We start from the raw sequence: 27,192 nt of genomic DNA, 5'->3' as shown, positions 1-27,192 counted from the left end.
TCGATCACCAGTTATGTTACCTGTTAATTTGACCCTCTGAGTCAAAGATGGGTTGAGTGTTGTCTTCCATTTTCCAAGGCAGAGATTGTATGTTCTGTAGCTATTAATTTAATGACAACCTCAGCTTTGCTGCTGAAAGTCTGATGTTCACAGATATGGAATGCAGGGCGTGGTCCACAGGTGCTAAAACCTTTTGTACAAATGTTATTGAATTAAGGTCAGAAACTTCTCTTTAAAACTTTGATGTCTAACAGCCTTCATTACTGTTTTTTCACATCCCTGTTGCTGCCTTTTAGTGTATTAGTGTTTTTTTCATCCTTGGCCAGAGATCTTCCCAGAAGATTATCCTTTTCACAGCACTTCCAAACAGTCCTTTTTTTCAGCTTAGGGATCCCAGTTAATCGAGAAAAGTGGCCTTTTGAAATGAAAGTCTGGGAGGTTAGGTTGGTCAGAACACCACCTATTCAAGGCACTTGACGTTTCTTCACGTGGCTTGTCTCATCTCTAGCTTTTGTCGAGTGGCACACACGGGACAGCGTCATTAGTATTTTGATGCCATTGTAATAGATGTTTTATCTACCACTGCTTATATTTTGTACTGACATGTAGGTAGTCACAGAACTAACTCAAAGTCAAGAGGGAAGTGTATTCATTGCTGAAAGTGAACTAGAGAAAATCAAAGCTGAATCAGCTGCTGTCAAGGAAGAACTGAGTAGTTACAGAGAAAAGTCAGAAAAACTTCAAGAGGAATTAATGGTAAGAACTGGATTGTTCCATAATTGTTTTATCTCTTCCAGTGAAAAAAATTACTTCATAAAAATGACTGTGCAGTACACACTGTTCATACATTTATGAAAACTACCTGATGCTGTGGACCAGATCTTTAGTTGCCACAAATAAGTGTAATTCAAGGGAGTTACACCAATTTACTGGATCTAATCTGTTTCTTGAGATAGTAACTTTGTGTTATCATCTAACCGACATAATCCATCTACACAAGATTAATCTAAAAAGAATAACTGTGACTCCTCATTGTATAGAACATTTAAAAATACAAAATTTGGTTCTTTAAAGATATTTGGATATCTGCAGTTCAAATTTGTTGTATCTCTAGGTGAGAGAAACAAGTATGAGACATCTTCAAGAAGAGCTACATCGAGTCAAGGACAGCCTAGTTGAAGCAGAAAAGAAGCTTGCAGATTATATGAGAGAGGAAGAGGAAATAGGAAAACTTGAAAGCAGAAAGGATGTTGACAAACCAGATAAAGTTTCTACCAAAGAAGACCCGACTTCTACCAGAAAAAGTTCATCATCTCAGACTGAGAAGACTATGCAAATCAATAGCTCCAACCAAACTTTACAGGTCCTTGTTAAAAATGCAGAAATCCAAAATGATTTACAAAATGAATATTCATCAGAGGAGGTTGCAGAGGTCATAAGAGAGTTTACCGAGAAAATTGACCAAATGCAAGAACTCCATGCTGCTGAAATCATGGATATGGAAACCAGGCATATTTCTGAATCTGAAGCATTGAAGAGAGAGCAGTTTGTTGCAGTCCAGGTATTAACAGAAGAATGTAATGCTTTGAAGGAAGTCATAGAAACTTTGAGAGCTAACGAGGTATATATTGTAATTTTTTTTTAATTTTGTCATTCTGTATTTTATAAAGAGTATTTTAGTTCATGCTACTCCTAAGTAGGGTTCCTATTTTGAGTCCTCTTAATCATGGAAGACTGTGCCATTAAGGCACTATACTGGTGTTTGGAATTATGTAGAGTTGCTTCACCCTAGGGAGAGTTCCTAAATCCCTCCCCAGCTTTACCATCCCTTAGGCTGGAGCAACTTCCTGCCCTCTTGTGCCCAGCCAGCTCAGTAGACTTGTGAAGCAGAAGTGTTGGCCCATGAACCTTCCCATTTCTGCCCCCTTTTGAGAGGATCTGTACTGCCTATAGAGGGAGTAGCCCATGTGGTCCTCTTTCAGCTGCTCTCTTCTGATTAATCTGGGCCCTTATGTGTCAGGTTGTGTTTTTTGCAAAGTTTTAAATGTTTTCTTTTCCAAATATAGGCAGTCCCAATTTCTGGGTTACCGCACACTGCATCTTATATGGCCAGAGATGGATGTTCTAGTGGTGAGAGATAATTGTTTTATAGCCTTCATATTTCCCATAATAGTATTATAAATTAAATTATGTTTGTCTAATAGAAAACAAAAGTAGCTGTGCATTACTGTAATCCTAGCACAATGGAAGTTGTCACCTGACAAAGTAAAATATCAATCTTGCAGGCATTCCCTCTTATTAATTATGACTTTCCTACAGTGACCTTGGACCAAAGTCAGGATTTTATTAAAGACGCAACAGGTACTTACTTGATGCTTTTCTTCTCTACTTCCAGCATGCAGCAGCAGCACAGCAAAAAAATTAAAGTTCAGAAAAAGCACGGCATAAGCAACACACAATACTATCAGCAAGTGTCCCTTCCCAAAATTCCTTAGTTTTTGCCTCCTATGAAGGTGGGATCTTCCCCTTATTCTTCTTTACCCATGATCTTCCCGTAGGAACATCAAGTGTTTGTAATGAAAACTTGATCGAATTCAAACCCAACTTGTAAGCGGGACCTTGATCTCCATCCCCTCTTTGCCTGATAGGCTTCTGTGGTAAAGGAACTCCTTGCATTGAGACCTGTAACCCAAGAAGCAAAACAAAAAGCAACCTGCAATAACAAAAGGAATTACAACAGGAGCAGCAGTGAAAATCAAAACAAAATCCTGTAGTAATCAAATGCTGGCACATCTGGGAAAGGCAAAGAGCATTATATCTCTATGTGAATCTTAATTACTATAGAACAGAAATGTATGTGTGACAGAGTGGGTACGGAGCTGCCTTGAGGAAAGAAATTGGAAGCTGGTTCCTTCTCTCTGGGCATAGTCCCTCCATCCTTTCTTCATACTGATTTCAGCATCTCTCCAGGCAGTCTCCTCAGCCCTGAATGGAATTTAAAGCTGTGGGTCCCTGGCAAAATCTCTCAGGGTGGCAGTATTACTGTCTCCTTCCCCTGGGGAATACTTCCTCACATGCACCTCTTTCCCTGGCTGCAGACAGGTGTGATCTGAATGTGTGCACCAACAGGAGTGAGTCAGACGCATCAAATTTTTACCACAAAAATTAAAACATTCTGTCCTACAGTAGTAAATAGGAAGTAGATTCAACTGGAGGCAGAGACTACAGATACTGCGAAGAGTCAGTTGGCAAAAGGCTTATGTAGTGTTCAGATAAATGTCTTGATTCCGTCTCCAAGAATTTTAAATGATTTTCTTGCTGCTGTGTTTTGAAAGCAAAGAAGGAAAGTGTAAGCCAGTCTTAGAAGACAAAACAAAAAAATTAGATGTTATGAAACCACTTGTCCTAACAACCAAGAAACAGAAGTCCTTTTTTGTTATCTGTTATTTAAAGATTTTCCAGCAATTCAACTTTATTGTTTTTCCCTTTTATTTTAGACTCTAGTTCAGACTGGAGTCAAGGAATTTATCTTGCCCAGAGCCAGGGATCTGACATAGTATCAGAAGGAATAGGCGAAGAAGATGAAACTTCAACAGATCTGCTTCCAAAGAAAATAAAGGTACATGAGAGCTGATGTAATTTTTACTTGAAAACAAGATCATTTTAAAGCTCCTTAATGTAGATCTTCTTTTTTTGGGAAGAAGAGCCCTGTATATAGTAGATATCTTAAAATTTATTTAATTGTATTTTTGAAATATCACCACTATATAATATGTTGGCTACCAGCAAAGCCAGAACTGTATAAATAATTATAACAAATAATAATATGCTATTTTCATTTCTAACAATTATAAAGAAGAATGTGTCTCCTGCCACCAATCTTGTGTGCTAACTCTAGCCCATATGCGAGTTTCAAAAGCATAATACAAAATTTGAATGGAAACTTTCCAGGACTTAATTTCTAAAAATAAGTTTCTATAGAGAACTCAGTTTAAATCTGTAGTATTGATGTAATAGATTTTTTGTAATGAACTTCAGGGACTACAGCAGTATTTGTTTCTGGGGTGGGCAATATATATATTTCTAAAACCCTATTAAATAATCAGGCACTTTCTATATTTCTAGTCTCAACATTAATCATATTCACCATAGAATCATAGAATATCAGGGTTGGAAGAGACCTCAGGAGCTCATCTAGTCCAACCCCCTGCTCAAAGCAGGACCAATCCCCAATTTTTGCCCCCCGATCCCAAATGGCCCCCTCAAGGATTGAGCTCACAACCCTGGGTTTAGCAGGCCAATGCTCAAACCACTGAGCTATCCCTACCCCCGCCCCACTACTTGTAAATAGATAGTGCTTTTCCTTGCATAACCAGCCTCCCTTTTCTGGTTCGTTCTGATGCCAAATTCTAGTCTGCATTTGCCAAGATCACTATTATGGCTGTCAGTATTATAATTTTTTTCTTACATTATTGTTATAGGGTTTGCTAAGAGCAGTGCATCATGAAGGCGTACAGGTGCTGTCTCTCACTGAATTTCCTGACGGTGAAAGAGATATACCTTCTCTTAAACAAGGGCCAGAATCATGGCTTGAGGAAAGGAAAACTTTTCTGAGCACTGTTTCATCTTTGAAGGATTTAATTACACAAATGCAACTGCATAGGGAAACTGAGGTACAAACAATATTATAAAAACTCTACTTAGATCAAAATAATTTATACAGCAGCATTTGAAACTAGAGGTGTGTGAATAACTGATTTTTGGTTCACTGGCAATCGTGAAAGGTGGGGGGCAGGGGAGAATTTGGTTTGGGTCAAACCAAAACTGAATTTTTCAGAATTTTCAGCAAATTTCCAGAAATTTAAACTTTAACACAGTGGTCTCTACCTTCCAGACTACTGTATCCATTTCTGGAGTCTGATTTGTCTTGTGTACCCCCAAGTTTCACTTCACTTAAAAACTACTTGTTTACAAAATCAGACATAAAAATACAAATGTGTCACAGTACACTATTACTGAAAAATTGCTTACTTTCTCATTTTTGCCATAACTTTATAAAATAAATTGATTGGAATATAAATATTTTACTTATATTTCAGTGTATAGTATATAGAGCAATATAAACAAGTCATTGTCTGTATGAAATTTTAGTTTGTGCTAACTTTGGTAGTGCTTTTTATGTAGCCTGTTGTAAAACTAGGCAAATATCTAGATGAGTTGATGTACCTCTGGAAGACCTCTGCGTAACCCCAGAGAACCACCGTTTTAGCATGTGCTAAACTGATTGAGTTAAAGCCTAGAGAGGAGCCTAGGTTTTAACTCAACCAGTTCAGGATATGCTACAGTACAATTTACTTTATTTTGACTAGAGTTTTAGAAGGTCTTATTTGGATAGATCTAATAACACAATCTAATAACACACTTTTAAAATCCAATTCTAGACAATGCCATTCAGATCAATGGGAGGTGAAGGTACTCAACACCTAAAAGAATTGGGCCAGATATAATCAATAGTTTCTTTCTACTAAGAGAACTTGGGAATTTGGTAATTTTTAATGTAATGCACTTGAACCTTACAGCTGTTCTTCCAATCAGATGTTCATGTTGCCTCTGCATTACAATTTTGCCCAATGTTTTTTTCTCTCGTTGTGCCGGTTATTGGAGATGTTTGTTTTAAATGTTGGAGTGTTCCCATATTTAGTTATACTGACAGGAAAAAAATATTTATCTTTATAAGATGGACTTTATTTTGTTCTTTCATTCATTTTATTTCATGTTTTAGTGATTTATAATGCTTGTTTGTGCCACAATCTAGATGCCTATATTTGGAAAATTGGCCTTAAGAGGAAGGGTATAAACCTTTTACAAATATTTCAAAGTACCCTTCTCCATCTGTGCCTGACTTATATTTTGTAACAAAGATATTGTGTTGTTTATCAGAGTCTAATATACATCACACTACATACTGTAAAATTAAAAAAATATAGTCCTGTGAGATTTTTTTAAAAAAAAGAACTAAAAAAAAATCATTAGTGAAATTCACCTTTTAACAATACAAAATCCCTGGGAACTCAGGTACAGAATAGTAAGTCAGCCTTTATGAACACTTCTAGAAGTAAGATTGCTATGAAAGATGTTATGTGAGACAATTCATTGAGTCCTATTTGCACATGCTCTCAGAGCAATGAATAGATGCATTTTTATAAACTGAAATCAAATTAAAAAAATCAATGCATGAATTCTGCCACCCTTACTTACCATGAATAGTGCCTTGCTCAGTGATTTCAATGGGACTAGACATCGCGTGAGATACTACCAATGTGAGTAAGGGTGGCAGAATCAGGCCCATAGTAAGTAACAGAGTAGTCTATCTGCTGCAGCTGAGGCTCTGATTCTCTGCTCTTCTCTACCCCAGGTGTCAGTTCCTTGATTCTCTGCTCTTCTCCACCCCAGGTGTCAGTGGTCTGCAAGGGATTGTTTACCAGCTGTGGGGCTAGTTGGAGTGCATCCCCAACACATCTTCTATGTTTAGGGCTGCAGGGAATTGGCTAAGGAGCCAGGTACACTAGCTCTGTGCCTTCTGAGGAGCCTTACACAAAGTATATTCCCTGCTTCAGATATGTGGACAGTTTCCTTTCCTGTTGCACTGCCTATAGGGCTCAAAGGGAAAGGAATATTAGTCAAAGAATCTGGCAGTGTCACTACAAAATGTAACCAAGATTAACTCTGCTCCATAAAAACCATTAGTACAGTATACACTCAATGGTGTGGTACAGTACCACTTAGTGCTGTAATAGTCAGTGCATAGAGTTCCAACTTAAAAGCTATACCACTAAAAGGAGACTCTGATACAATATAAAACAGAATCTTGCTACATGGGGCCAAATTTTCAAATGTAGGGATCTAAGTTGCCCTGTGAAAAATGCAAATGTCAGTTTGCATGCAGTAAGGAGTATTTATGCATACAGAGAGAATAATTGCATGTATACAGTAAGTACTTATATACACACAAATCTGTATGTGCACAGACACAAACTGTATCTGTATATCTGTTGAATGAAAGAAGTTTAGTCTTCCACTGACTCTGCACACACAAAATTATAATTTAACATAATCCGTATACTTGCAATTCTGTTAAATACTGATTGATCTGTCACTTTTATCCCGCTGTAGATTTGTGCAAACTGTCAACCTCCTGAAAGTGTTCCAGACTGGCGAGGTGAACTTCTGCATGCTATTCAGCAAGTCTTTCTGAGAGAACAGGATGTTCTTCTAGCAGCATCTCAAACAGAACTTTCAGAACTGGGTACCAAGGATGCAATTGTATTGATGAACCAGTTAGAGCACAGACTTCAAGAACAGGTGATGCAGAACACTACTTCTGTTCAAAGCATGTTCAGTTTTAATCTCTGATGTATAAATGCAGTGGGAAAGCATTACAAAGCAACTGTTTCCTTTATTAAGTGTTGCATTAATTACTTTCTGGAGTTTTACTTTTAAATTTGTAACACAAGCAGGTTATTAGCCAGAGAATGGCAATGGACTTCATTCAGAATGCAGACAGAAGAAGTTTGCTAATGGAAATTCAAGTACTGCGCACTCAGATGAACAATAGAAAAGTTAATCCAAAGAGAGAACAAGAGATTGATCCAAAAAGTCAAGGTGCTTTATGTGGTAATACTATATATGTATAGCGGTGCATGTGTGTTCATACACGCTTTTAAAAATATGCTTACAGATAAGTGTAGGTATATTTCCTCAGATTGTGCCTTTCATTCTGTGCCTGTCATTTTGAGGATTCAAAATTTTCACTCTTATTTGACCAATCTGCCTTTTGAAAATTAAAATAATCTTCTGTTTACAAACTCTTACCACTGTTACCTAATTTAAAGAGATGCTGAGTGATTTTGAAAGTGGACCCTTACTGAAGTTTGCACCTTCCGGATTTTTTCTGAGCCTGTACTTCAATTTTTAGATCTAACAGCCTTGAGAGTATCTCTTTAAAATGAGTAGTTATTGACAGTGATTAAGATTAAGTCACGTATAGACCTGACAGAGAAAAATGTTGCGAGACGAGATGTGTACTTACTATAACCTGTCTGTGCTTTGTCACAAATCTGTTTTCTACATATGAATATATTTTGCAATATCAAAATGTATGAGTCTTTTTATACATTTCCAAATCTATAGAATGTATATTTTTATCAAACTATCATTCTAAAAATGTTAATGGACTACAGTCATTTTAGCATGCCCCTTTTCAAAGACAGTATCTGGATCCTGCTCAGAGCTTGCTTAAAGGCATGTGGGAGTCAAAGGTTGGGTACAAGAAATTGAAATAATTGTGCATTCCAGTCCTGCTAAACAAATATTTATGTTTTAACTGATCCTCACAAAGGGTAAAATTCACCCCTGTACACAGGTCTGGCACAGGGCCTAGACACCATTTTGAAAGCTTATGTGGAGCAATTGTGAGTAATTGTGATGGTCCTATGCACAGGGGCAAATTTCATCCCAAATGAGTAACATTGTTTGTAGAATGCTACCTGGGTAAGTTCCATATTAACGATGTTATCTCTAGAAATGCTGGAGTACAACATGCAGCAGAAGCAGTCTCAGATACTGGAGATGCAAGTGGAGCTCCATAGTGTGAGGGACAGAGCGGCTGAACTTCAAGAACAGCTGAATTCTGAGAGAATGATGGTTTCAGAAGTGAAGAATGAACTTGCCCAAGCTAAACTAGAACTTGAAACAACCCTTAAGGCCCAGCACAAGCACTTCAAAGACTTGGAAACCATCAGGTGTGGCTTTCAGTGGCTAACCCTTCCTACATTGGCATTTTAGATGTTCATTCTTGTATTGCTTTTTACTACCATATTAATTTTATTAAGAAAATTGTTACCATCTGAGTTAGAAATTTCTATAAAACATTGCTAAGGAAAAGTAGCCCATTATCCCAATTGAAATGTAAACCCATGGAAACAAGGAAAGCTTCATTTTTCTTAGTTTTACTTATTGCTTACTCTGAAATACTTTCACAACCCACGGACAGATATTTTGAGATTTCTGTACTTACTTTAGACCATTATATATAAAATTGTAAATATTTTATTAACACAATAGCAAGAAAAAAACAGTTTATGCTGAGACTGACATGGTGTGAGAAAGTTACAGGTAGTTTGTGATAAGTTTTATGTGCAGTTCCATGTAGCTTATGTGAATTAATTACTCTTGCTTTGGGGTCAACAGCGGAGGTGACCAGCGTAGGAAAATCATGCTAAGGAAATAATTTTCACAGATTATCTTTACTGACTTTGCAACTATACCTCCTACATACTGATTTAAAAAGCAGTTCTGTATTTGTGTTAATGTTAAATGCTTTTTTCCCCCATGTAGTTTGTGGCTTTTTGACAAAAACAATAATCCTAAAGGTAGCCTGTGTATCTTTGTTAGGACTGAGGTTAAAGAAAAAGCAGCTGAGCTTGATATGTTAAAGGATACAATGGCAAATGAACAGAAAAAATCAAGAGAGCTTCAATGGGCTTTGGAAAAGGAAAAAGCTAAAATGGAACGCGATGAAGAAAGAGGAAGAGAAGAGCTTGAGGTACCCTATCTTTGCTCTCAAATTATCCTCAGCATTAAAAAATATACAGATACTTCCAGATTTTCTCTTAACATTTCATCCCAGTTTACCTTTTGTTTAACGTACTGTGCAATCTATGGGCTAGATTTTCCCCTCTGCTGCTGCAGTATATTCACTGGAGTTGGAAAAGGGTGTACAGAATCACTCCCATACAAGCAGTGGGGCAGAAAGGGCCTGATCCAAAACTGATCCAAAGCCCCTTGAAATCAATGGGAGTCTTCATATGAATTTCAGCTGGCTTTCTATCACACCAGTGGTGTTTCAGATATGAGTAGGAAAGGGGTCAGCCCGCATATATCACATCTTCAGGGATCTATTGGCTGACAAGGCAGCAGACACAGCCCTCACATCTGGCTAGAATGTACACAGCACTATACAGAAGTGCACATTGCTGGTCCTTTTTTAAGCATTGTGTACCAGGACCCACCGTATGGAATCCTATCCTGGATGGCAGGACTCCTGTGGCAGAGGATGCATTTCCCAGCATCCATGCTACCTCTCAAGGCACTGGGTATGGCAGAATTTGGCTCTCTATTTAATATTTGTTTTTTAATCAAATTATCAGGACAAAACAAGAACCACTTTCTTAATGTTTACAAAGCCAGTAGAAAAATCTTAGAGATGTGAAATTAAAATACTGTAAATCCTAAAGAAATGTGGCTAAATAAAATATATTAATTATCCCTATGGCCCTCATCCTGCTGGGAGAAGTAGACAGCTGTGCATACTTGACTTTGAAAATCTGCCTTCACCATTTAGGAAGTAAAAACAACTAGCTATAAATAGCCGGGCTTTCACATTAAAGGTTAGGGTAATATTACGAAAGCTATAGTATATTGTAAGTATTCTTATTCTTAAATTGGTTACAAATGTATAATTCATTACATTGTCATACACATTTAAAAACAAAATCAGATTCGTGGCATTAAAGCAAATTGTCTAGATTTAAATACTTTACATTTTCAGCAAAAGGGCATATTTTAAATTAATATAACCAGTCACTATCTTTTATTTTCTTCTTGAAGGATTTGAAAATTTCTCTTGAGGATCAAAAACAAAAGAATTTACAATTAAATAAACTTTTGGAACAAGAGAAACAGCTGTCCAGTGATCTGCAACAGAAAATTGAATCCCAGGAAGTTCTGAATGCAGCCCAGCTGTCACATGAACGAGGTCGTAACTCTGAGCTTCAGGTGCTCCTTGAATCAGAGAAAGTCCGAGCTCTCGAAATGAGCAGTGCCCTAGAAAGGGAGAAAGAACTGTGTGCTCAGCTTCAGAGCGTTGAAGATAAGGGGCAGGATGGAACACCCAAACCAACTGAAGAGTTACTTAAAGATTTACAAAAACAAATGGATGAAAAACATGACCGTATAGTGGAGATAGTCAGTGAGATGGAGAGGTATAAACTTGACTCTGTACAAATGAGGCAACAGATGGAAAAGGAGAGGCAGATTCAGAGGAAGTCGCTGCAAACAGAACAGGATGCTAATATATTGGCACAAAAGAAAGTACATGAACTAGAGTCCAAAGTGGAAGATCTGCACTGGCAGCTTGAAGAGAAGAGACAACAGGTTCATAAACTAGAGCATGAGGTAAAGAAGTTGCAGGAAATACTACAGGAGCTACAGAAAAAAGAACAAGAGAGTGAGGAAAAAAAGGAAGCTGAAAGAGCAATATGCCAGAATCTCAATGAGGTACAGTAGAGCTTAGAAAAATATGTAACACTGAGCTGAATTCTAAAGCTGTCACTGTGCTCTTAAATCTCTAGTTTGGTTAGATAGATGGGCAGTAAAGTTGAGGAGCAATTTTCATCAGATTCATTTCCTATCTTTTAATTCAGTCTTTTGGAGATTCTCCTTGCTTTGGGCTAAATCCTGGGTGGTGACGCACAGCGTGGCTGCCAAAATCATTGGCAGGAGCATTAGACCACTCCAATTCTGCCTACTCCAGAAAGATCTAGTGACACCATTCCACATGTCCTGTGCAATTGAAATCACGGGGGGGGGGGGGGTAACTGAGAGTGGCAACTGGAGAAATAAGCAAAGCCTGACTGTATGTCTACATACACATATCCATTGCCAAGCAGATCAAGCTGTAGTCCCAGCACCCAGCCATTTGAACAAATTATTCCTATTCAGGAATGCTCCAAGTGATTGTGCATAGGATTGGTCTCAGGCACAATACAGTACCTAGGAACGCCATTTTTTCAGGGTATATCTGGGCCTATTTGGAAGGGGTGTGTAACCCCACATACACCAAAATGTTGTCCTGTGTTTAGGAGTGTGTGTTGGAAATATCACACATTTGCTAAAGGTGAGGAATAATGGACAAAACCCTGTGTTGACTCAGACCACATATAACCTCATTCAAGTAAATAGGGTTACACGGGGCATAATTCAGTGTAGAATTTGACTCAACATGCACTTTACTGTCTGTAGTTTGACCTAAATGGGTTACATTTTAAGTGTTTTTCAACTGAAATATATGTACCATTTGCATTTTGATACATACATATGCAGACTACTTGGGATACATCCAATGAGAGAACAAGAAATTGGGTTCTACAGCAGAAAATGGAAGGAGCTGAAATGAATGACTCTTCCTACCCCGTGCTGACTGAAATGAAAGGAGAAGCTGATCTAAATGAAGGAAGTAAAGTTCTGGAGAACATCAGACAAAAGCTACAAAATGTATCTTCAAAGCTGAAACAATTGGCACACAAAGCCGCCAGCAGGTTAGACGCATCTTCAGCTGCATGTTTTTGTTAGTAGCAGCCAACAAACTGTAGCATCTTGGCACATGAATCAGAATTTCCATTCCTGTGTTACTCTAGTTCAGTGGTCACCAACTGGTTGCTCGCAATCGACTGGTCGATCCTAGAGGATCTCCCAGTCGATCACAATCTCTGGCAACGCTGCCAACTGGGAGCCTCTGGAAGTAAGTGCTGCCTGGCAGGAGGCCACATCCCAACCCCCAGCCCTGAGTTCCCTCCCAGAGCCAGCACCCCAACCCCTTCCTGTACCCTGAACCCCCCTGCACCCCAGCCCTGAGCCCCCTTCCAGAGCCAGCACCCAAAACCAGCCCTGAGGCCCCCTCCTGCACCTCAAACCTCCTCCTTAACCCCCAGCTCTGAGCCCCTCCTGCACCCCAAGTCCCAGCCCTGATTCCCCCTCCCAGAGCCAGCACCCTATACCCCTACTGCACCCCAACACTCTGCCCCAGTCTGGAGCCCCCAAACTCCCTCCCAGAGCTTGCACCCCTCACCCCCTTCTTCTCCCCAACTCCCTTGCCCCAGGCTCAGCCCAGAGCCCCCTCCTATATCGCAAACCCCTCGGCCCCAGCCCAGAGCCTGCACCCCCTCCCGAACCCCAATGTCCTACCCCAGCCCGGTGAAAGTGAGTGAGAGTGGGCGACAGTGAATGACAGAGGGAGGGATGGAGTGGGGCTTTGGGGAAGGGGCGGGATAGATCCTGGGTTGCCTTTAAATTCAAAAAGTGATCTTGGGTGTAAAAAGGTTGGAGACCACTATTCTAGTTTTATGTTGTGATCCTTTAGTCAAGTTACACCAGCATAAAACTGGATCTCAGAGTAGTGAATCCAGTTCTAAATATTAACACTTAGTGTAATCCTTCATCAGTTCAGACCAAAAAAGGAGGCTTCTTGTGCAAGGTGGGAGGGAGGGCTCGAACTTGATGTAGACAGAAAACCCCTAAAAAGAATTGAGTAATTGTATTCAGTAATGCTGAACAGTCACATACTGAAACAAAAAGGATTACCAGGGACTCTAAATTGTGAATTTTTTTTGCAAAATACTCATTCAGATTGACATTCCTGAACCTTCTTTTACTTGCAACCATCTTGCTAAGAGGGGACTTTATTTGTGACACCTGCAGCCTGGAAGCCCAGTGTGAATCAGTTTTTGATTCTGCTATTACACTGATGTAATATCAGAAAAACTTAGTGTGAAGTGCAATTCTTGGAACATATTCTGCACTTCTGAAAATGTCTCAATTACAATTGGTCACAAAGGTTTAAGAATTCTGGGGAGACTTGGGGTCCAAAAGTCCAAAGGTTCTCAGCACTGTAAAGCTCCCCTTCCAAACAACAGTAGGTGCTTAGTGCTGAGTGCTGTTTAAACTCTGGACAGCTTAATTTAGGTGCTTAAATGGGAAACTGAGCACTTTGGAATGTTGTTAAACCCTTTTTGACTGTGAGTGTCTTTACTTTAGAAATGGCCAGATTTTCAAAGTGTCTGTATTTATTAACAGTGTGTACAGAAAAATGAGAGGCGCTTGCTAAAAAAAAAAAAAAAAAATCGATAACCAGAAAAATACAGTTCTACTTTGTGAGAATTGGGTTCATCATAGCATTGTCTCCTTTTGAAATTTCAGTCATTTTCCCTATGCCTTCCTTCAGAAATCTAGTACTTTATAGAACTGTATACTTCACTGTAGTTACATTGCATTACACTGCATACACTATAAATATTCGCTATTTTCATTCCAGGTTACAGTTTGAAACAGCAGATGATGACAACTTTATTGGGGTACAAAGTAACATTGAAGATGTTCTTTTACTGTTAGGAACATTATCTGGATTGTCCCAACTAGAAGGGGTGAGAACATAATCACTTTTGGTAAACTTATACAGTAAAAAGTCAACTGTAGTCTGTGCTCATTTAACATTGGCAAAGAGTGCTGTAAATCCTTTCCTTTTTACCTGTCAACTTTGAGAAGGAATCACAAATTGACGTATATTTCACATTTCCTAGCATTTTCTTTAGGAAAAGTACAAAAAGTTACTAAAAGTAACTCATATAGCTGCAACCGACTGTGGGAAAAACTTTATTCAGTATTTCCCAGATGTGAAAAATCAGTGTTTTTAATATTTAGTATATCAGGTTGTTACGGGACATTTACTTAAACTATGTAGTCTGTACCAAGAGAAATGCAACAGGAAAATCTGCATGCAATTATGAATGTTCAGAACATTAATGAGGCAGTCTGGCACAAAGAATAACACTTGGGCAATGTTTGGTTCTTGGCTGAGCTCAGCCTTAAAGCCAACATCAGTGTGAAGCATCTGTTTTAAAAGTAGCTCAGAATTAGCTTTCCTTGTTTTGTTCTAAGATAGCACTAACTTGAAAACTGCTCTTTTGGTTTTTAGAAACAAATATGAACATAATAAAAATAAACATTGCACATTATTATTATAATAGATTAGTTTGTGTTGAAATGTTCTGCTCTAACATACCATAAAAAGTCACTGTACCTGTGTAAAAACTAAGATGCCACCAGACTCCTCGTTAAGACAAACAGATTTATTTGGGCATAAGCTTTGGTGGGTAAAAAACTCACTTTTTCAGATGCATGGAGTGAAAATTATAGATACAGGCATAAATATGTATTGGCACATGAAGAGAAGGGAGTTACCTAGAAAGCTTATGCCCAAATAAATTTGTTAGTCTCTAGGGTGCCACTGGACTCCTCATTGTTTTTGTGGATACAGACTAACTCGGCTACCACTCTGATACTTTGTACCTGTGTTTTAACTCACCTGTTGTTTAGATTAACATTACACTTTTCAGATTTCTCAGATAAAGTAACAAAGCTCTGTTATCATCCACAAAACTTGTCATCTAGGGTAGGAGTCATATCAATCTGATCTCATGCAAGTTTTTTCCTTTTTAGCTGAAGTTAGTGTTGCCCCCTGTGGCCCCTGCTAGCTCACTAACTGAAAAACTGCTGAGACAGAATGCAGAGCTGACAGGGCTTGTCAGCAGACTGAGTGAGGAAAAGAACAATTTGAGGAACGCTGCCTTGAAACTGGAGGAGGAACTCAGACGATACCGACAGAGAGGACTTTGTGGGGACTATGTATGTATCTTCTCTGTGCATTGCCATAAACAAATGTGTATAGAACAGGGGTGGCTAACCTGAGCCTGAGAAGGAGCCAGAATTTACTAATGTACATTGCCAAGAGCCACAGTAATAAGTCAGCAGCCCCCCCAGCTCCCACCGCCTGCCAGCAGCTCCCACCAATCAGCGCCTACTCCACCATCCCCCTGCGCACTGCAATCAGCTGTTTCACGTGTGCTTGTGGGGAAGAGCGAGGGCATGCAAGCCTCAGGGGAAGGGGCAGGGGGTTTGGGGCAGAGCAGGAGGTTGAGCAGTGAGCACCCCCCAGAAAATTGGAAAGTTAGCATCTATAGCTCCAGCCCCGGAATCCGTGCCTAGGTAAGGAGCCGTATATTAACCTCTGAAGAGCCACATGTGACTCCAGAGCCACAGGTTGGCCACCCTGGTATAGACTAGAAAGCATCACCCTGTTTTCACATGAAATATATCTACACAAGTTCTGTTCAGTACTCAGTGAGCTGGCAGTCTAAGAGGAGGGAAGAAGGGTGATTAACTTTTCTACCCTTTCTTCTCCTCCTTCTCTACTCCTCCCCCCCCCGCTCTGTCTGTAATCAGGGTGCCTTGGCAAACTCTTTTTCCATAGACAGACACTTCGTGTTTTCATCCACCTTTGCCTAGTTGGCTGCCATTTTCCCTGCAAGTATCTTGTGCCTCCTCACAAGGAACTAACAGACTCAAGGTGTTTTTAAGACTATAGAACTACTATAAGAGAGCTGTTAGTTTGGGTTCTTGGGACAGATGCAATGAGTATACTTTTCCGTGGAAGTTAATAGCATCATTTCACAGTGCTCCCAACCCCTGTTATCCTGAAGTGTGAGGGCCCAAGGTTCACCTCAGACCTGGGTTTCCCACTCAGTAATGTGATGAGCACACTACTGAATCAATGAATAAATGATAAGAAGATGCGTTGTTAAAAATAGGGTTTGGTCCCCCTGCAGTCTTCTAGACATTCACTGGACAATGGAGCTAATATCGATACTCTCATTGCCTCTGAGAGAGAGATTTGGAACAGAGAAAAGCTGTCACTACAGAAGTCTTTGAAACACGCTGATGCAGAGCTGTCCAAACTGAGAGCAGAACTAAGGAGTGAAGCTTTTCTGAGAGAATTGGGATCGAATTCTGAAAATGCTGTTTTAAAGGTAGGAAGCTCATCACCAACTGCGCTCTCTCAGCACAGTGGGCTGTCTTTTAGAACTGGGCCTGTTTTCCATTGCATTCACCATCATTCTCATTTAGACTAACTGGGGACATCAGTATGATTCAGTTTTCAGAGGCTTGGTCTTAAAGACCTGGAACTCCATTATAACTTTCCCTGGGGTAAAGACACAAAAACACTCATGCCCCTCTTCCATAAATTACATTTCTTTTTTTGCAGCTCAAAACATCCCTATATTATGGAACTGGTATTCAAAGAATGTTAGCATTAGTGCAGGCAGGAAGTGAATAATCACAGATGAACTTCAACGATAATGATGTCAAAAATCTTGGAATTGTAACAGTCCTCTGAATGCTTTCTTTGTTTCTTCTGTCATCTAGATAATTTATGGAAAATACCTGAGAGCAGAGAGCTTTCGGAAAGCTCTCATATATCAGAAAAAATACTTACTGCTCTTAGTAGGTGGATTCCAAGAGTGTGAAGAAGCCACCCTGGCCCTCATTGCGAGAATGGGTGGACAGCCTTCATACACTGACCTGGAAATTATTACACATCGTTCAAAGAGTTTTACCAGATTTCGCTCTGTGGTCAGAGTGTCCATTGCAATTTCAAGGTAAATCACAGGAAGTTACAGGTTAACCAAATGTGAACATGCCATTTAACATAGATTTTATTAAGGCCCTACTTAATTTGCGATATTGCAAAATTGCGGATCCCACAATATTAGGCTTCCACTGCAATTTTGAAACTAAATTCAGGTGTATGTATATTGCATTTTAACAATCACCCCCGCTGTCAGTCATGGGCGCCCAGCTATTCCAAATTACCACAGTTAATACAGGTCCATTAGTACTTTTCCACGATTTTCCATGTCTTGTCCACAACTCTGCCACAATTATTTGACAATCATCCGGCAAATCACGTAGGGCCTTATATTTTATCAAATTAAGTATCTTGTGTAATTTACCATTTTTTGTGATACACTCTAAATTGTAAGTCTTGGTAACCGTGAAAATAGTGCATCTTAAACAGAATGCAGAGTTACACAGGGCACTGGTAATGTAGAAGACTAGAGCAAGCTGTTTAAGACATTCTACTGCACAAATGTAAATCAAAGCAGCCTGGCTCTGTGTTGTAATCCACTGATGTCAGAATTTATGGGTTATGATAACAAGCTTTAAAAATTACTAATGAATTACTGGTGACGTCTCCAGAGTGCCTGTGTATTTTAGAAATGTATCATTGTTTCTTTTCTGTAACCTACTTTTTCTTTAAAAGTAAAAACAATCCCTTAAAACGCAGGCATTGTAATCCATAAAATGGAATTGTATCTAAGAAATCAAGTTGTTATAATTAAGCTTTTTGGAATGACGGAGAGAGAATATTGTGTATAAGCAGTAAATACTGTGGCTACCTCTGGTTTTTAAATTCCTTTGAGGCCTCACTCCTGAAAATACATACATGCTTAACTTTAGGCACATGAGCTGTCCCCTGAACTCAGATTACTCACATGCCTCAAGTTAAGTATGAGTGAAAGTGTTTGTAAGATGGGGGACCTGGTGACTGAGGATTTTACTTTAGAATATACCACTGCTATCATGGACCTTTTTTCTGCATTGGGGCTGAAATTTTTTGCAGTTATTTGTTGTGTCTTATATTTTAAGATATTAATGCTAAGTATTGTAGACATCTAGGACAAATGCTGCCCTTAGTCAGACCCATTCAACACCCAGACATCACTAGAATTGTACAGGTATAACTGAAGGTAGAATATGGCCCATGTCTTTTTCTTAGACTTTTAAAACCTAAAGAACTTGGATTAAACAGAAACAGAATTTATCTATCTCCTTACTCAGTTTGCTGCTGTGTGGATTAGTATACACCCTAGAACATTATATGTTTGTTTAAATAAAGAAATATTTGGCTTACTCTAAAGTATCTTTTTATTTTAAATGCAGAATGAAGTTCCTGGTTCGTCGGTGGCACCGAGTTACAGGTTCTAATTTAATAAACGTCAACAGGGATGGCTTTAGCCAGAACACAGGTAAATCACTGACTGCCAATGTCTGAAGAAACATCATCCATGAATTATATTAGTGCTGAGTGAACATTTTTGTTCAACCTCCATGGTCTGGAACCAATGGGTTACTCTTTCCCCTATCTGTTTCTCAGCTTTCTGGCAACCCCTTCAGCAGTTCACTCCACTCCACTCAGCATAGACACTAGTCTGAACTCTCTTGGACCTTGCTTCTCATCAGATGCAAATCTGTCTGCAGGAGTTTTTTTAAAACATAGCAGCTTCATCTTAAGCAAAGGGCAGCATGTGAACTGTGAGATTTTTCTGTGTCCGCTGAAGTGTTCTCCGGTATCAGAGACCCTTCCCCCAGCTCTACGAAGGGTGGCTCACTGAGTAAATCCTTCTCAGGGCGTGGACAGGCAGGAACCATGAATCTCACAGTGCCCACCACACAGCCTGAGGAAAGGGCGGATGAGACAACATTGCTGACCATGGTATTGAGCAATAGTTCCTCCCTTTTTGTCTTAACTCCAGCCCAGACAAAAAAGTTCTGATGGCCCCTGGATCAGAGGTAGTGCTAGCCCACGGGGGGCCCCAGCAGGAAAATTTTGCCCTCCCCCTCTCCCCCAACACATAGTGAATAGGGAGCCCCCTTTAGCTGATCAGGGCCATAAGCAATTATTTAGTCCGCTTATGCCTAGCGCCAACTCTACCCTGGATGTACCTAAAATCCAGGAAATCTGATTCCATTTGCCTGAGGGAGGTCAAAAAGCCTTTTACTCACACCTGGCTATGTAAACATGGGGTGAAATCCTGAATCTGTTGAAGTCAATGGGAGTTTTGCCATTGCCTATGGTGAGCCAGGATTTTACCCATGGTCTCCTCTCAAGAAATCTTAAGAATGAAGTAGTCTCTAACCTGGATTTGTGCAGGAAATGGCCCACCTTGATTATCATGCACATTGTGTAGAGAGTGGTCACTTTGGATGGGCTATCACCAGCAGGAGAGTGAATTTGTGTGGGGGGGTGGAGGGTGAGAAAACCTGGATTTGTGCTGGAAATGGCCCAACTTGATGATCACTTTAGATAAGCTATTACCAGCAGGACAGTGGGGTGGGAGGAGGCATTGTTTCATGGTCTCTGTGTGTATATAAAGTCTGCTGCAGTTTCCACGGTATGCATCCGATGAAGTGAGCTGTAGCTCACGAAAGTTCATGCTCAAATAAATTGGTTAGTCTCTAATGTGCCACAAGTACGCCTTTTCTTTTTGCGAATACAGACTAACACGGCTGTTACTCTGAAACCTCTCTATTTCCTGAGGTTCAAGAGAGCCTCCTGGGCTGAATGTGAGTCTGCTTTAGCAATGGAAGTCTGCTGGAAAATGACTGGGAGCGCAGACTACATGTGCACTAAGTATTATGGTGTTAATATAGTGCTACATCAGAATTATAGTTCTAAATTACTCAGTGCAGTGCCAGCCTTATGCAAATTAGGGTACTGCTCGGCAGAATCCCGTAGCTCCAGCCTATGGAGTAGAAAAGGAAATCTAACTTTTCTGCCTGAAAACTGTTTTTCTGCAGAGCTCCCAGTCCTGGTTGTAAAGCTCCACCAATATTCATAGTTACTGTGTACAGTTAAAATAGCTATTTTTGAGTGCGCCGCAAGGAAGTTTTGACTGGATCTTGGTAGCAGGAAGCACCAAGAGCCTGAAAAGTTGTAACTACTGTACGTGAATGAGAGGAGGGGAAGCAACCCATAGTTATATGCTGGGAAAGCTCATGGTAGAACATAAAATTTCCATTTTACAAAAATTACTCTTACTAAACGGAAGCGCAGTTACAGCTGTTTGAGACTTCCTTGGTCTTAAACTTCTAAGACATGCAGTTTGTGAGTATATGTGAATTTATTTCTTATCTATTCTATGGCCTTCCTAATTTCAGATTAGGTGTCAAAACAGGTGATCAAACAGTGGCAGTTGCTTTTATTAATAATTATCTATTTTGCTGCAGTGGCTACGATCCCCAGTCATGGCTGAAGCCCACATTGTACCACATGCGGTACAAACACAGAACTAAAAGACAGTCCCTGCTCCAAAATAGCTTACAGTCTAAGTGTAACCCAAGAAATGGCTGTAACCAGAGGAAGGAGAACAAGTAAACAGTATTGGTCAGCTTGGTAGGCAGTAATAGCTGCACTTCCTTAACTAGCTGTAGTTTAACTTACTTTACCACATGTAAAACAAAGAGTGCACCTGGGATATCTGTCAAACTGCAAAATGTCTGATTTTCACAAGTTGATATTTTTTGTATAGATAATACTTGTTTGTTGTTTTAGGTCACGAGCTAAGGCCTGATTCATTAGCTGGTGGTCTGGAGCTCTATGGAGAACAAAGACATTCTTCTGATAGATCTAGATCAGAACTAGAGTCTCTCAGATCTCCTATAAATTCTCAGCACAGGTAAGTTTGTTAAATAATTATTCTTTGTCTGAAAAGTTTATTTCTACAATTAATACTAATGCACTTTAGGAGTGTGGAAATTTCACAGTTTGCTATGTAATATGCTATATATTTTCTGTTCAAGGTCTAACCTTGCAGTCTCCTGCCTTCTGAGGAACATAATGCTCTTCAGAAACCATCAACAGTATTAATAAATCAGAAAATGGGGTTTTCAAAATTATGTAAATGCTTCTAGCGCCTCATGCCAAGCCCTTATCTATGGACATTCAGAGCATCACCACTAGGACACCGCCATGAAATCCTAGCACTGTTGAAGTCACTGGAGCCAATATTTCACCGCCGAGGCAAGCACTTCTGAAAAATCAGGCTCCAGTCGTTCTCAAGCTGGGGGATGTATTTTCACCTAGTGCCATGGACACTTTCTCTCCCACTACTGTACAGTCTCCCCTCTCATTTGCAATCTCATAACCTATGGCAACTACAGTAGTTGGTTACATGGAAAAGTATTTAATCTAGTTGTAGTGGTTTTTAATGTGCAGCTGGAAACGATGGAGGAGAACTAAAACCATATATAGATATTCTTCAAACATCCTGCTTTTTCTTAGAAGAAATTTTTAAAACAACTGTACTTGAAACTGCTACTTCTGCATGTTTTATGCAGTCTCAGTAGGAGACTTACTTGTGATTTTTGCCTCAAAGAAATGCAACAGAAATCTTGGGAATAGCAGGGAAGGTAGGCAGCTGAGGGTACATCTACACTGAAGAAAAAAACCCAACAACCCTCCAGCAGCACATCTGAGTCACAGACTCCAGCTCACAGTACAACACTAAAGAGTAATGCAGACATTCCCGCTTGGCCTCTGAAACCTCCCCTTGCCAGGTTTCAGAGCGCAACTAGAACCATTGACACTGCTATTTTTAGCACCAGACTGTGAGCCCCTAGACTGGCCTCTGAGACTCACAGTCATGGATCTTTTTTGCAGTGTAGATGTACCATGGGGAGAATCAGATGGGGAGGACAATGTGTCCAAGAAACTGGGGAGTTCTACCCTCAGTAGAACACTCATTTTCTAAAAGGCAGCATTTACGTATACTTAATATTCGTAAGATTGCTGCTACATTCTCTTTTGGAAACAGGATTTTTGTACAGGAACTTCAATTTTTGAAACCTACAGCTCATTGTTTTTCTTCTGCTAGGTTCCAGGGCATCCATGTTGATTTAAGCCCAGCTTCCCTTGCATGTTCTCAGCTGCAGAATTATGATCCTGACAGAGCTTTAACAGATTATATCAATCGACTGGAGGCACTACAGAGGCGACTTGGAAGCGTACAATCAGGTAAAAATACTCAAACTTTCCTTTTCCTGGTACAAAGACACAGAATACCTGTTCTGAGTTAGAAAGTATATGCTGGTTTCTCAGGTTCAGTCTTAAAGGGGAAAACTCACAGCTGAACTCAAGGAACAAAAAGCCCACTACCCATGAGAGTGGTCAGAAACTATATAGGAATGAAACTGTATTCAGTTATGTACTGAAGCTTTTGCTGGGGCTGTCTAATAAATTTGTAGCAAGGTTTTAATGAACATCTAAGAGAGACAGGGGCGTGGTTTTGGTAAACTCTTTTGTATCAAGATTCCTCCTGTTTAATCATTTTTTTGTGCTGTTTGGCTCAGTTGTCCTATTCACATGCTGACAAGTACTGGATGATACACTGCAGCATGTTTAATCACACTTTCTGAAAAGGCTCTTCCCGCTAGAACTTTTAACTCCAGTATTTCTTACTGGAACGGTTCAGACTGACCCACGTCTAGTTTGATAAGGAGTCAAACCACTTTAACAAAACAGAATTTAGAAACAAGTAGTTTTGTTCTTGAAGTATATCTTTTACTTTATAGTAGAATCTGCACAGGTCAGCTGAAGTCTTGCAGAAATGTCAGATAACTAATGCTGACTACACATCTAATTTCACCAAGTACTAACACTGTTTTTTAAATCTTACAGGTTCTACTTCCTACACTCATTTGCACTCTGGTGTTAGAAGATAATATCCTTTCAACATCTCCATCATGGTAATGATAATGAATGAACTACCTTTGTGCTCTCTGTGCTTTTGTAGAATGTGTATATTGTGGGACCAACCTGAACACAGCTGTATGATTACACAGTTCTCTTGCTGGCACATCCACACAGACTGGAATTTATGTATATAGGCACTTCGTGTTCATTCAAAAATCATTAAATTACATGTATATTTGTGGAATGCTAATTTAAATGATTAAGTTATAAAAAGTGTATTTATCAAATGGGATGCCAGGAGATGATGCTTGTGTATTTGATTGTTGAATGTGTAGCTGAAAGTGTACTGCACTTTGACAAAACTACACAACTCTGTCCTAATATTTGCTACTGGCAGTGCAGACAGAATATCACTAGTAGAGACCTATTTTTGTAAGGTAGAAGTTTTGAATTTTAAGGGTATTTTGTCAAAGTACTGAAATAAAGATAACTTCATCCTTTTACTTGTTGTTTCAGGTTATTTTAAGTACAGGAGCATTTCTTGTGCACACTATTAAAAGGTAACTAAACCCTGATTCTTGCTAGTTTCAGCTTCAGGGATAGGCAAGAGGATTCCTGGTAAGCACCAGAGCACTGCCTAGGGAAGAAGTCCAGACTCAGCCTGATGTTCTAGTACAATAAAATGATTAGGAATTAATTTTACTCAGCCACTCTGCCAGGGGAGTTTCCTAAGGCAACAACTTGCCAGCTAAGGGCTTTTTTGTATTAGTCTTTAAAAATGGAGAAGTGGTAGTTAGAGATTTTCACTTTGTGGCAACAAAGTTTTGTTACTAACTAGTGTTAGCATCAGGCTGGCTTAAGTTCACATTTATCCATTCCTTTATTAAAAGAGCTTGCTTTCTATATTTTTCTAAAAGTATGAACAGTGTTCTCAGCACAGGAAACTATTTCACAAAGTTTATAAATTTTAATGAAAAATTTCTGCAAGTCACATCAGAGCTATTTTCTACTACACAAGTACAACATTTAACAGTCCTGAAATAAGTTACCCATTCCCATGTGAATTATGGGAGAGGAACCTTATTAATTCACTGTGCCTCTTTGTGAACAGCTTCAGTGGTTGCCAAGATTTAATAGTAAAGGGTTGCAGAAGGTTAGCTATTAATAGGACTTTGTCCCCCAAACAGCAGGCACTTCTTAAAACAAAAATTTTTATAGTGCCCATTCTTCCCTCTACATCATTCTAAACACTGGATATACTCCTAGTTAATACAGTAGTACACACTAGTTTTCATTCACTTTCTTTAGTACAAAATGAACAGAGTTAAAGAAACTACACTTCTCAGATATACATGGGATACAACTGCCTTGCTCTGCTTACTCTTAACTATTAATTCTGGATTTGTAAGGTTCTACTGCTAATCTTTGCACTGAAACCAAGACTTTCATTTTAAATTATGTAAAATTAGTCACACTTGAAACTAATTTTCAGAGAGTTACAGTTCAGCACTTTCTGAAAATCCCAACCCTTAAAAACTGTCTCAAGATGAGCACTTAAATCACCTGTCACATTTGAAAATATTATAGTTTTCTAAATTAAAACCCACGGCAATTTTTATATAAAGAACTATCAAGCATTCTCATGAAAAGTGTTCACTTCTCCAAACATAGATAGGGCTGAAAATCTGCAAAGTGAGCAGGTTCCAACTTGTTCACATTAGAATACACATCAGTTCCCATGGATGTCCATGAGAGCATAGTCTTGCCCCTTAAAGTAGCTGAATCAAGGAAAATAGGTTTTTTAAAAGCACCTATTAAAATTTAAGCTTGTAAAAAAAAATTAGATGTTCACCTGTCCTAAAATTTGACTGACCAGTTGGATTCACCTATACTGATATGGAGCATCCATCTTAAAATTGTTAACCAGACACTTTCTTTTCTAGTTGTGTAATTTAGAATGTACAGTACTGTGCAGCGTACAACAATTTCACATTTTACAGCTAAATTAACCTCACTTTCATAACACTACACATCCAATGGACCAGCTTTTCTATTAACCATTTAATTGTGTCAATTTATTTAAATAGAGAAATAATTTTGTCTCCAAAACTTAGTGTGATCGCTTTTTGTATCTGATAACTGGGTTATCAGGTGTGTGAATCATAGTTGTATAGTTTACAGTAGGAAAATATCCATTGATGAGATCAAATTCATATAAACGAAGCAGAGTAGACCAAATAGTCTTAATCTGAACATAAGCAAAGTTTTCTCCGATGCAACGATGACGGCCTAGAAGAAAACCCAAGAGGAGAATAGTTAATGCATTTTGTAATGCATCGTGAGCTAAAATAAAGAGTTAAACAATTAGCTTTAAAATGTACACTGCTTTCTTTCAATGTATTTAAACAACTGTTTATGGTACTGCTTCAGCAAAGCACATACTTAAGACTGATGGACATCAGTAGGAATAAGCACATATGTATATCTTTAACAGCCATACCACTACTGGTTAATAGGAGTAGTACATAGGGTTGAATTTGAAATTAAAACAATCTTCACAGCAGCAAATCTCACATACTGTCTACAGAACAGAATCTGCTTTATTTTCTTGGCAAAAATCTTCATTAATTCAGCATTAAGGGAGAACACACATTGAAAAGTTATTCCCAGATCAGTCATAAAACTTTCCTCTGAATGTTATGTACAATGATGCAGTTATTGTTGCCATCAGAATTGAACTCTGCACAGTGAATGTTAGTGTAGTTTTTTCCCCTTGACAATAAGTAAACAAACTTGAAAGACATGCTTGGAGCAGTAAGCAAGGAATCTTTAGACATGCAAAAACTAAAATTACATTAATTGAAATAGAAGACAAAACTTTTTACTTCATGCATTAAACAGCACTTTTACAGTCAGTTTCACTTTCTCTCCCCATCTGATCAGTCTCTCATTTGAGAGGGTCTTTTACAAAGCAACAAGAGAAAAACTTTCAAAAAACTTTGGACAGTGTGGGTGTAAGACCACACAGTGGCAAGTGTTGTACCAAAAAATACTTCCAATGGACTAGAGTTTAAAATCGACTAAGTCCCTTTAGTTTAAAAGTGAAGGTGGCATTGGGTAACAGATGTTTGAATTACTAAGATGCTGCTATTTTATCAATGCACTGGTTCTCAAACTCTGGGTCAATACCCCAAAGAGGGTTACGACCCAATTGTAATGGGGTCACGTTGGCCAGCATTAGACTTGCTGAGACCCAGGGCTGAAACCCTAGCTCCAGCCCCACCTGGGGCAGCAGGGCTCACGCTGACTCCTGCTCCAGCCCCCTCCTGTTGTCAGAAGGGAGCCACAGTGCAATGAAGTTTGAGAACCCTTAAGTCCTAATGCAATTTCTGAGTGTATCATTGGACTTACCAGCACCAAATGGCACATATGCAAACTTCTCTCCAGCTGCAGGGTTATCGTGGAGGTAACGGTCAGGTTTGAATTCTAAACTTTCTATCCAGGAATCCTTAAGTCTGTGATTAACTGTGGGAGATACGCAAACCTGATGGCCAGGAGGAATAGTATAGCCAGCAACAGTCTACAAGAAAAAAATAAATAAATAAACAAGAGTCCTGTTACAAAAAGCAGTTCTCCCTTTTCCCTTCTGCAAAAGTTCTCCCAGTGTCATCCTCAGCTTGGTTTATAAAGAGTTTTTTTTAGCTGAATAATTAGAGTAGTCTAACTCTAATCTGGACCTCCGCTGGAATACTATGTTTAAGTCTAGTCACACCGATGGTCAAGAAAGATGAATTCAGTCAAAACAGGTGCAGAGAAGAGCTATTAGGAAGATATGGAGAATGGAAAACCTAGAATAAGATTAAGAAAGCTTGGCTTGTTTACCCTGGCAAAATAAAGGCTGAGAGACAACTTTAAATAGTTCTTCTCCCTCTTTGGTATTTACCCTTGGTGCATTTATAAAGGACAATGTTGGCATAAGAATAAAT

The 27,192-nt window shown here is 39.2% G+C and overlaps 2 protein-coding genes across 17 annotated transcripts in view; one reads left to right on the top strand and one right to left on the bottom strand.

The window, feature by feature from the left end:
* The window catches only part of AKAP9 (A-kinase anchoring protein 9), a 209,566-nt gene extending 185,857 nt beyond the window's left edge, over nucleotides 1–23,709 (top strand). For 11 of the 16 annotated variants that reach the window (XM_073333994.1, XM_073333991.1, XM_073333990.1 and 8 more), the window contains 19 exons: nucleotides 610–756; nucleotides 1,115–1,621; nucleotides 2,067–2,130; nucleotides 3,498–3,619; nucleotides 4,482–4,673; nucleotides 7,174–7,362; nucleotides 7,515–7,662; nucleotides 8,582–8,801; nucleotides 9,454–9,604; nucleotides 10,669–11,337; nucleotides 12,163–12,377; nucleotides 14,150–14,258; nucleotides 15,334–15,519; nucleotides 16,482–16,700; nucleotides 17,098–17,330; nucleotides 18,676–18,761; nucleotides 21,068–21,191; nucleotides 22,389–22,528; nucleotides 23,192–23,709. In XM_073333994.1, the coding sequence (XP_073190095.1) occupies nucleotides 610–756; nucleotides 1,115–1,621; nucleotides 2,067–2,130; nucleotides 3,498–3,619; nucleotides 4,482–4,673; nucleotides 7,174–7,362; nucleotides 7,515–7,662; nucleotides 8,582–8,801; nucleotides 9,454–9,604; nucleotides 10,669–11,337; nucleotides 12,163–12,377; nucleotides 14,150–14,258; nucleotides 15,334–15,519; nucleotides 16,482–16,700; nucleotides 17,098–17,330; nucleotides 18,676–18,761; nucleotides 21,068–21,191; nucleotides 22,389–22,528; nucleotides 23,192–23,235 (3,765 nt within the window). In that variant the 3' untranslated portion in view covers nucleotides 23,236–23,709. Of the gene's footprint in view, nucleotides 1–609; nucleotides 757–1,114; nucleotides 1,622–2,066; nucleotides 2,131–3,497; nucleotides 3,620–4,481; nucleotides 4,674–7,173; nucleotides 7,363–7,514; nucleotides 7,663–8,581; nucleotides 8,802–9,453; nucleotides 9,605–10,668; nucleotides 11,338–12,162; nucleotides 12,378–14,149; nucleotides 14,259–15,333; nucleotides 15,520–16,481; nucleotides 16,701–17,097; nucleotides 17,331–18,675; nucleotides 18,762–21,067; nucleotides 21,192–22,388; nucleotides 22,529–23,191 lie in introns of those variants that run through there. The other 5 variants (XM_073333988.1, XM_073333999.1, XM_073333984.1 and 2 more) reach the window with 4 other exon arrangements.
* The window catches only part of CYP51A1 (cytochrome P450 family 51 subfamily A member 1), a 37,052-nt gene continuing 24,016 nt past the window's right edge, over nucleotides 14,157–27,192 (bottom strand). Inside the window, exons 9-10 of the mRNA XM_073334003.1 lie at nucleotides 26,618–26,786; nucleotides 14,157–25,495 (exon numbers count right to left, since the gene is read on the bottom strand). Coding sequence (XP_073190104.1) covers nucleotides 25,317–25,495; nucleotides 26,618–26,786 — 348 coding nt within the window. The 3' untranslated portion in view covers nucleotides 14,157–25,316. The remainder of the gene's footprint in view (nucleotides 25,496–26,617; nucleotides 26,787–27,192) is intronic.

Source organism: Lepidochelys kempii, chromosome 2 (assembly GCF_965140265.1).
Source record: "Lepidochelys kempii isolate rLepKem1 chromosome 2, rLepKem1.hap2, whole genome shotgun sequence".
NCBI classification, from domain to species: domain Eukaryota; kingdom Metazoa; phylum Chordata; order Testudines; family Cheloniidae; genus Lepidochelys; species Lepidochelys kempii.
This window is presented reverse-complemented; position numbering and strand designations above follow the sequence as displayed.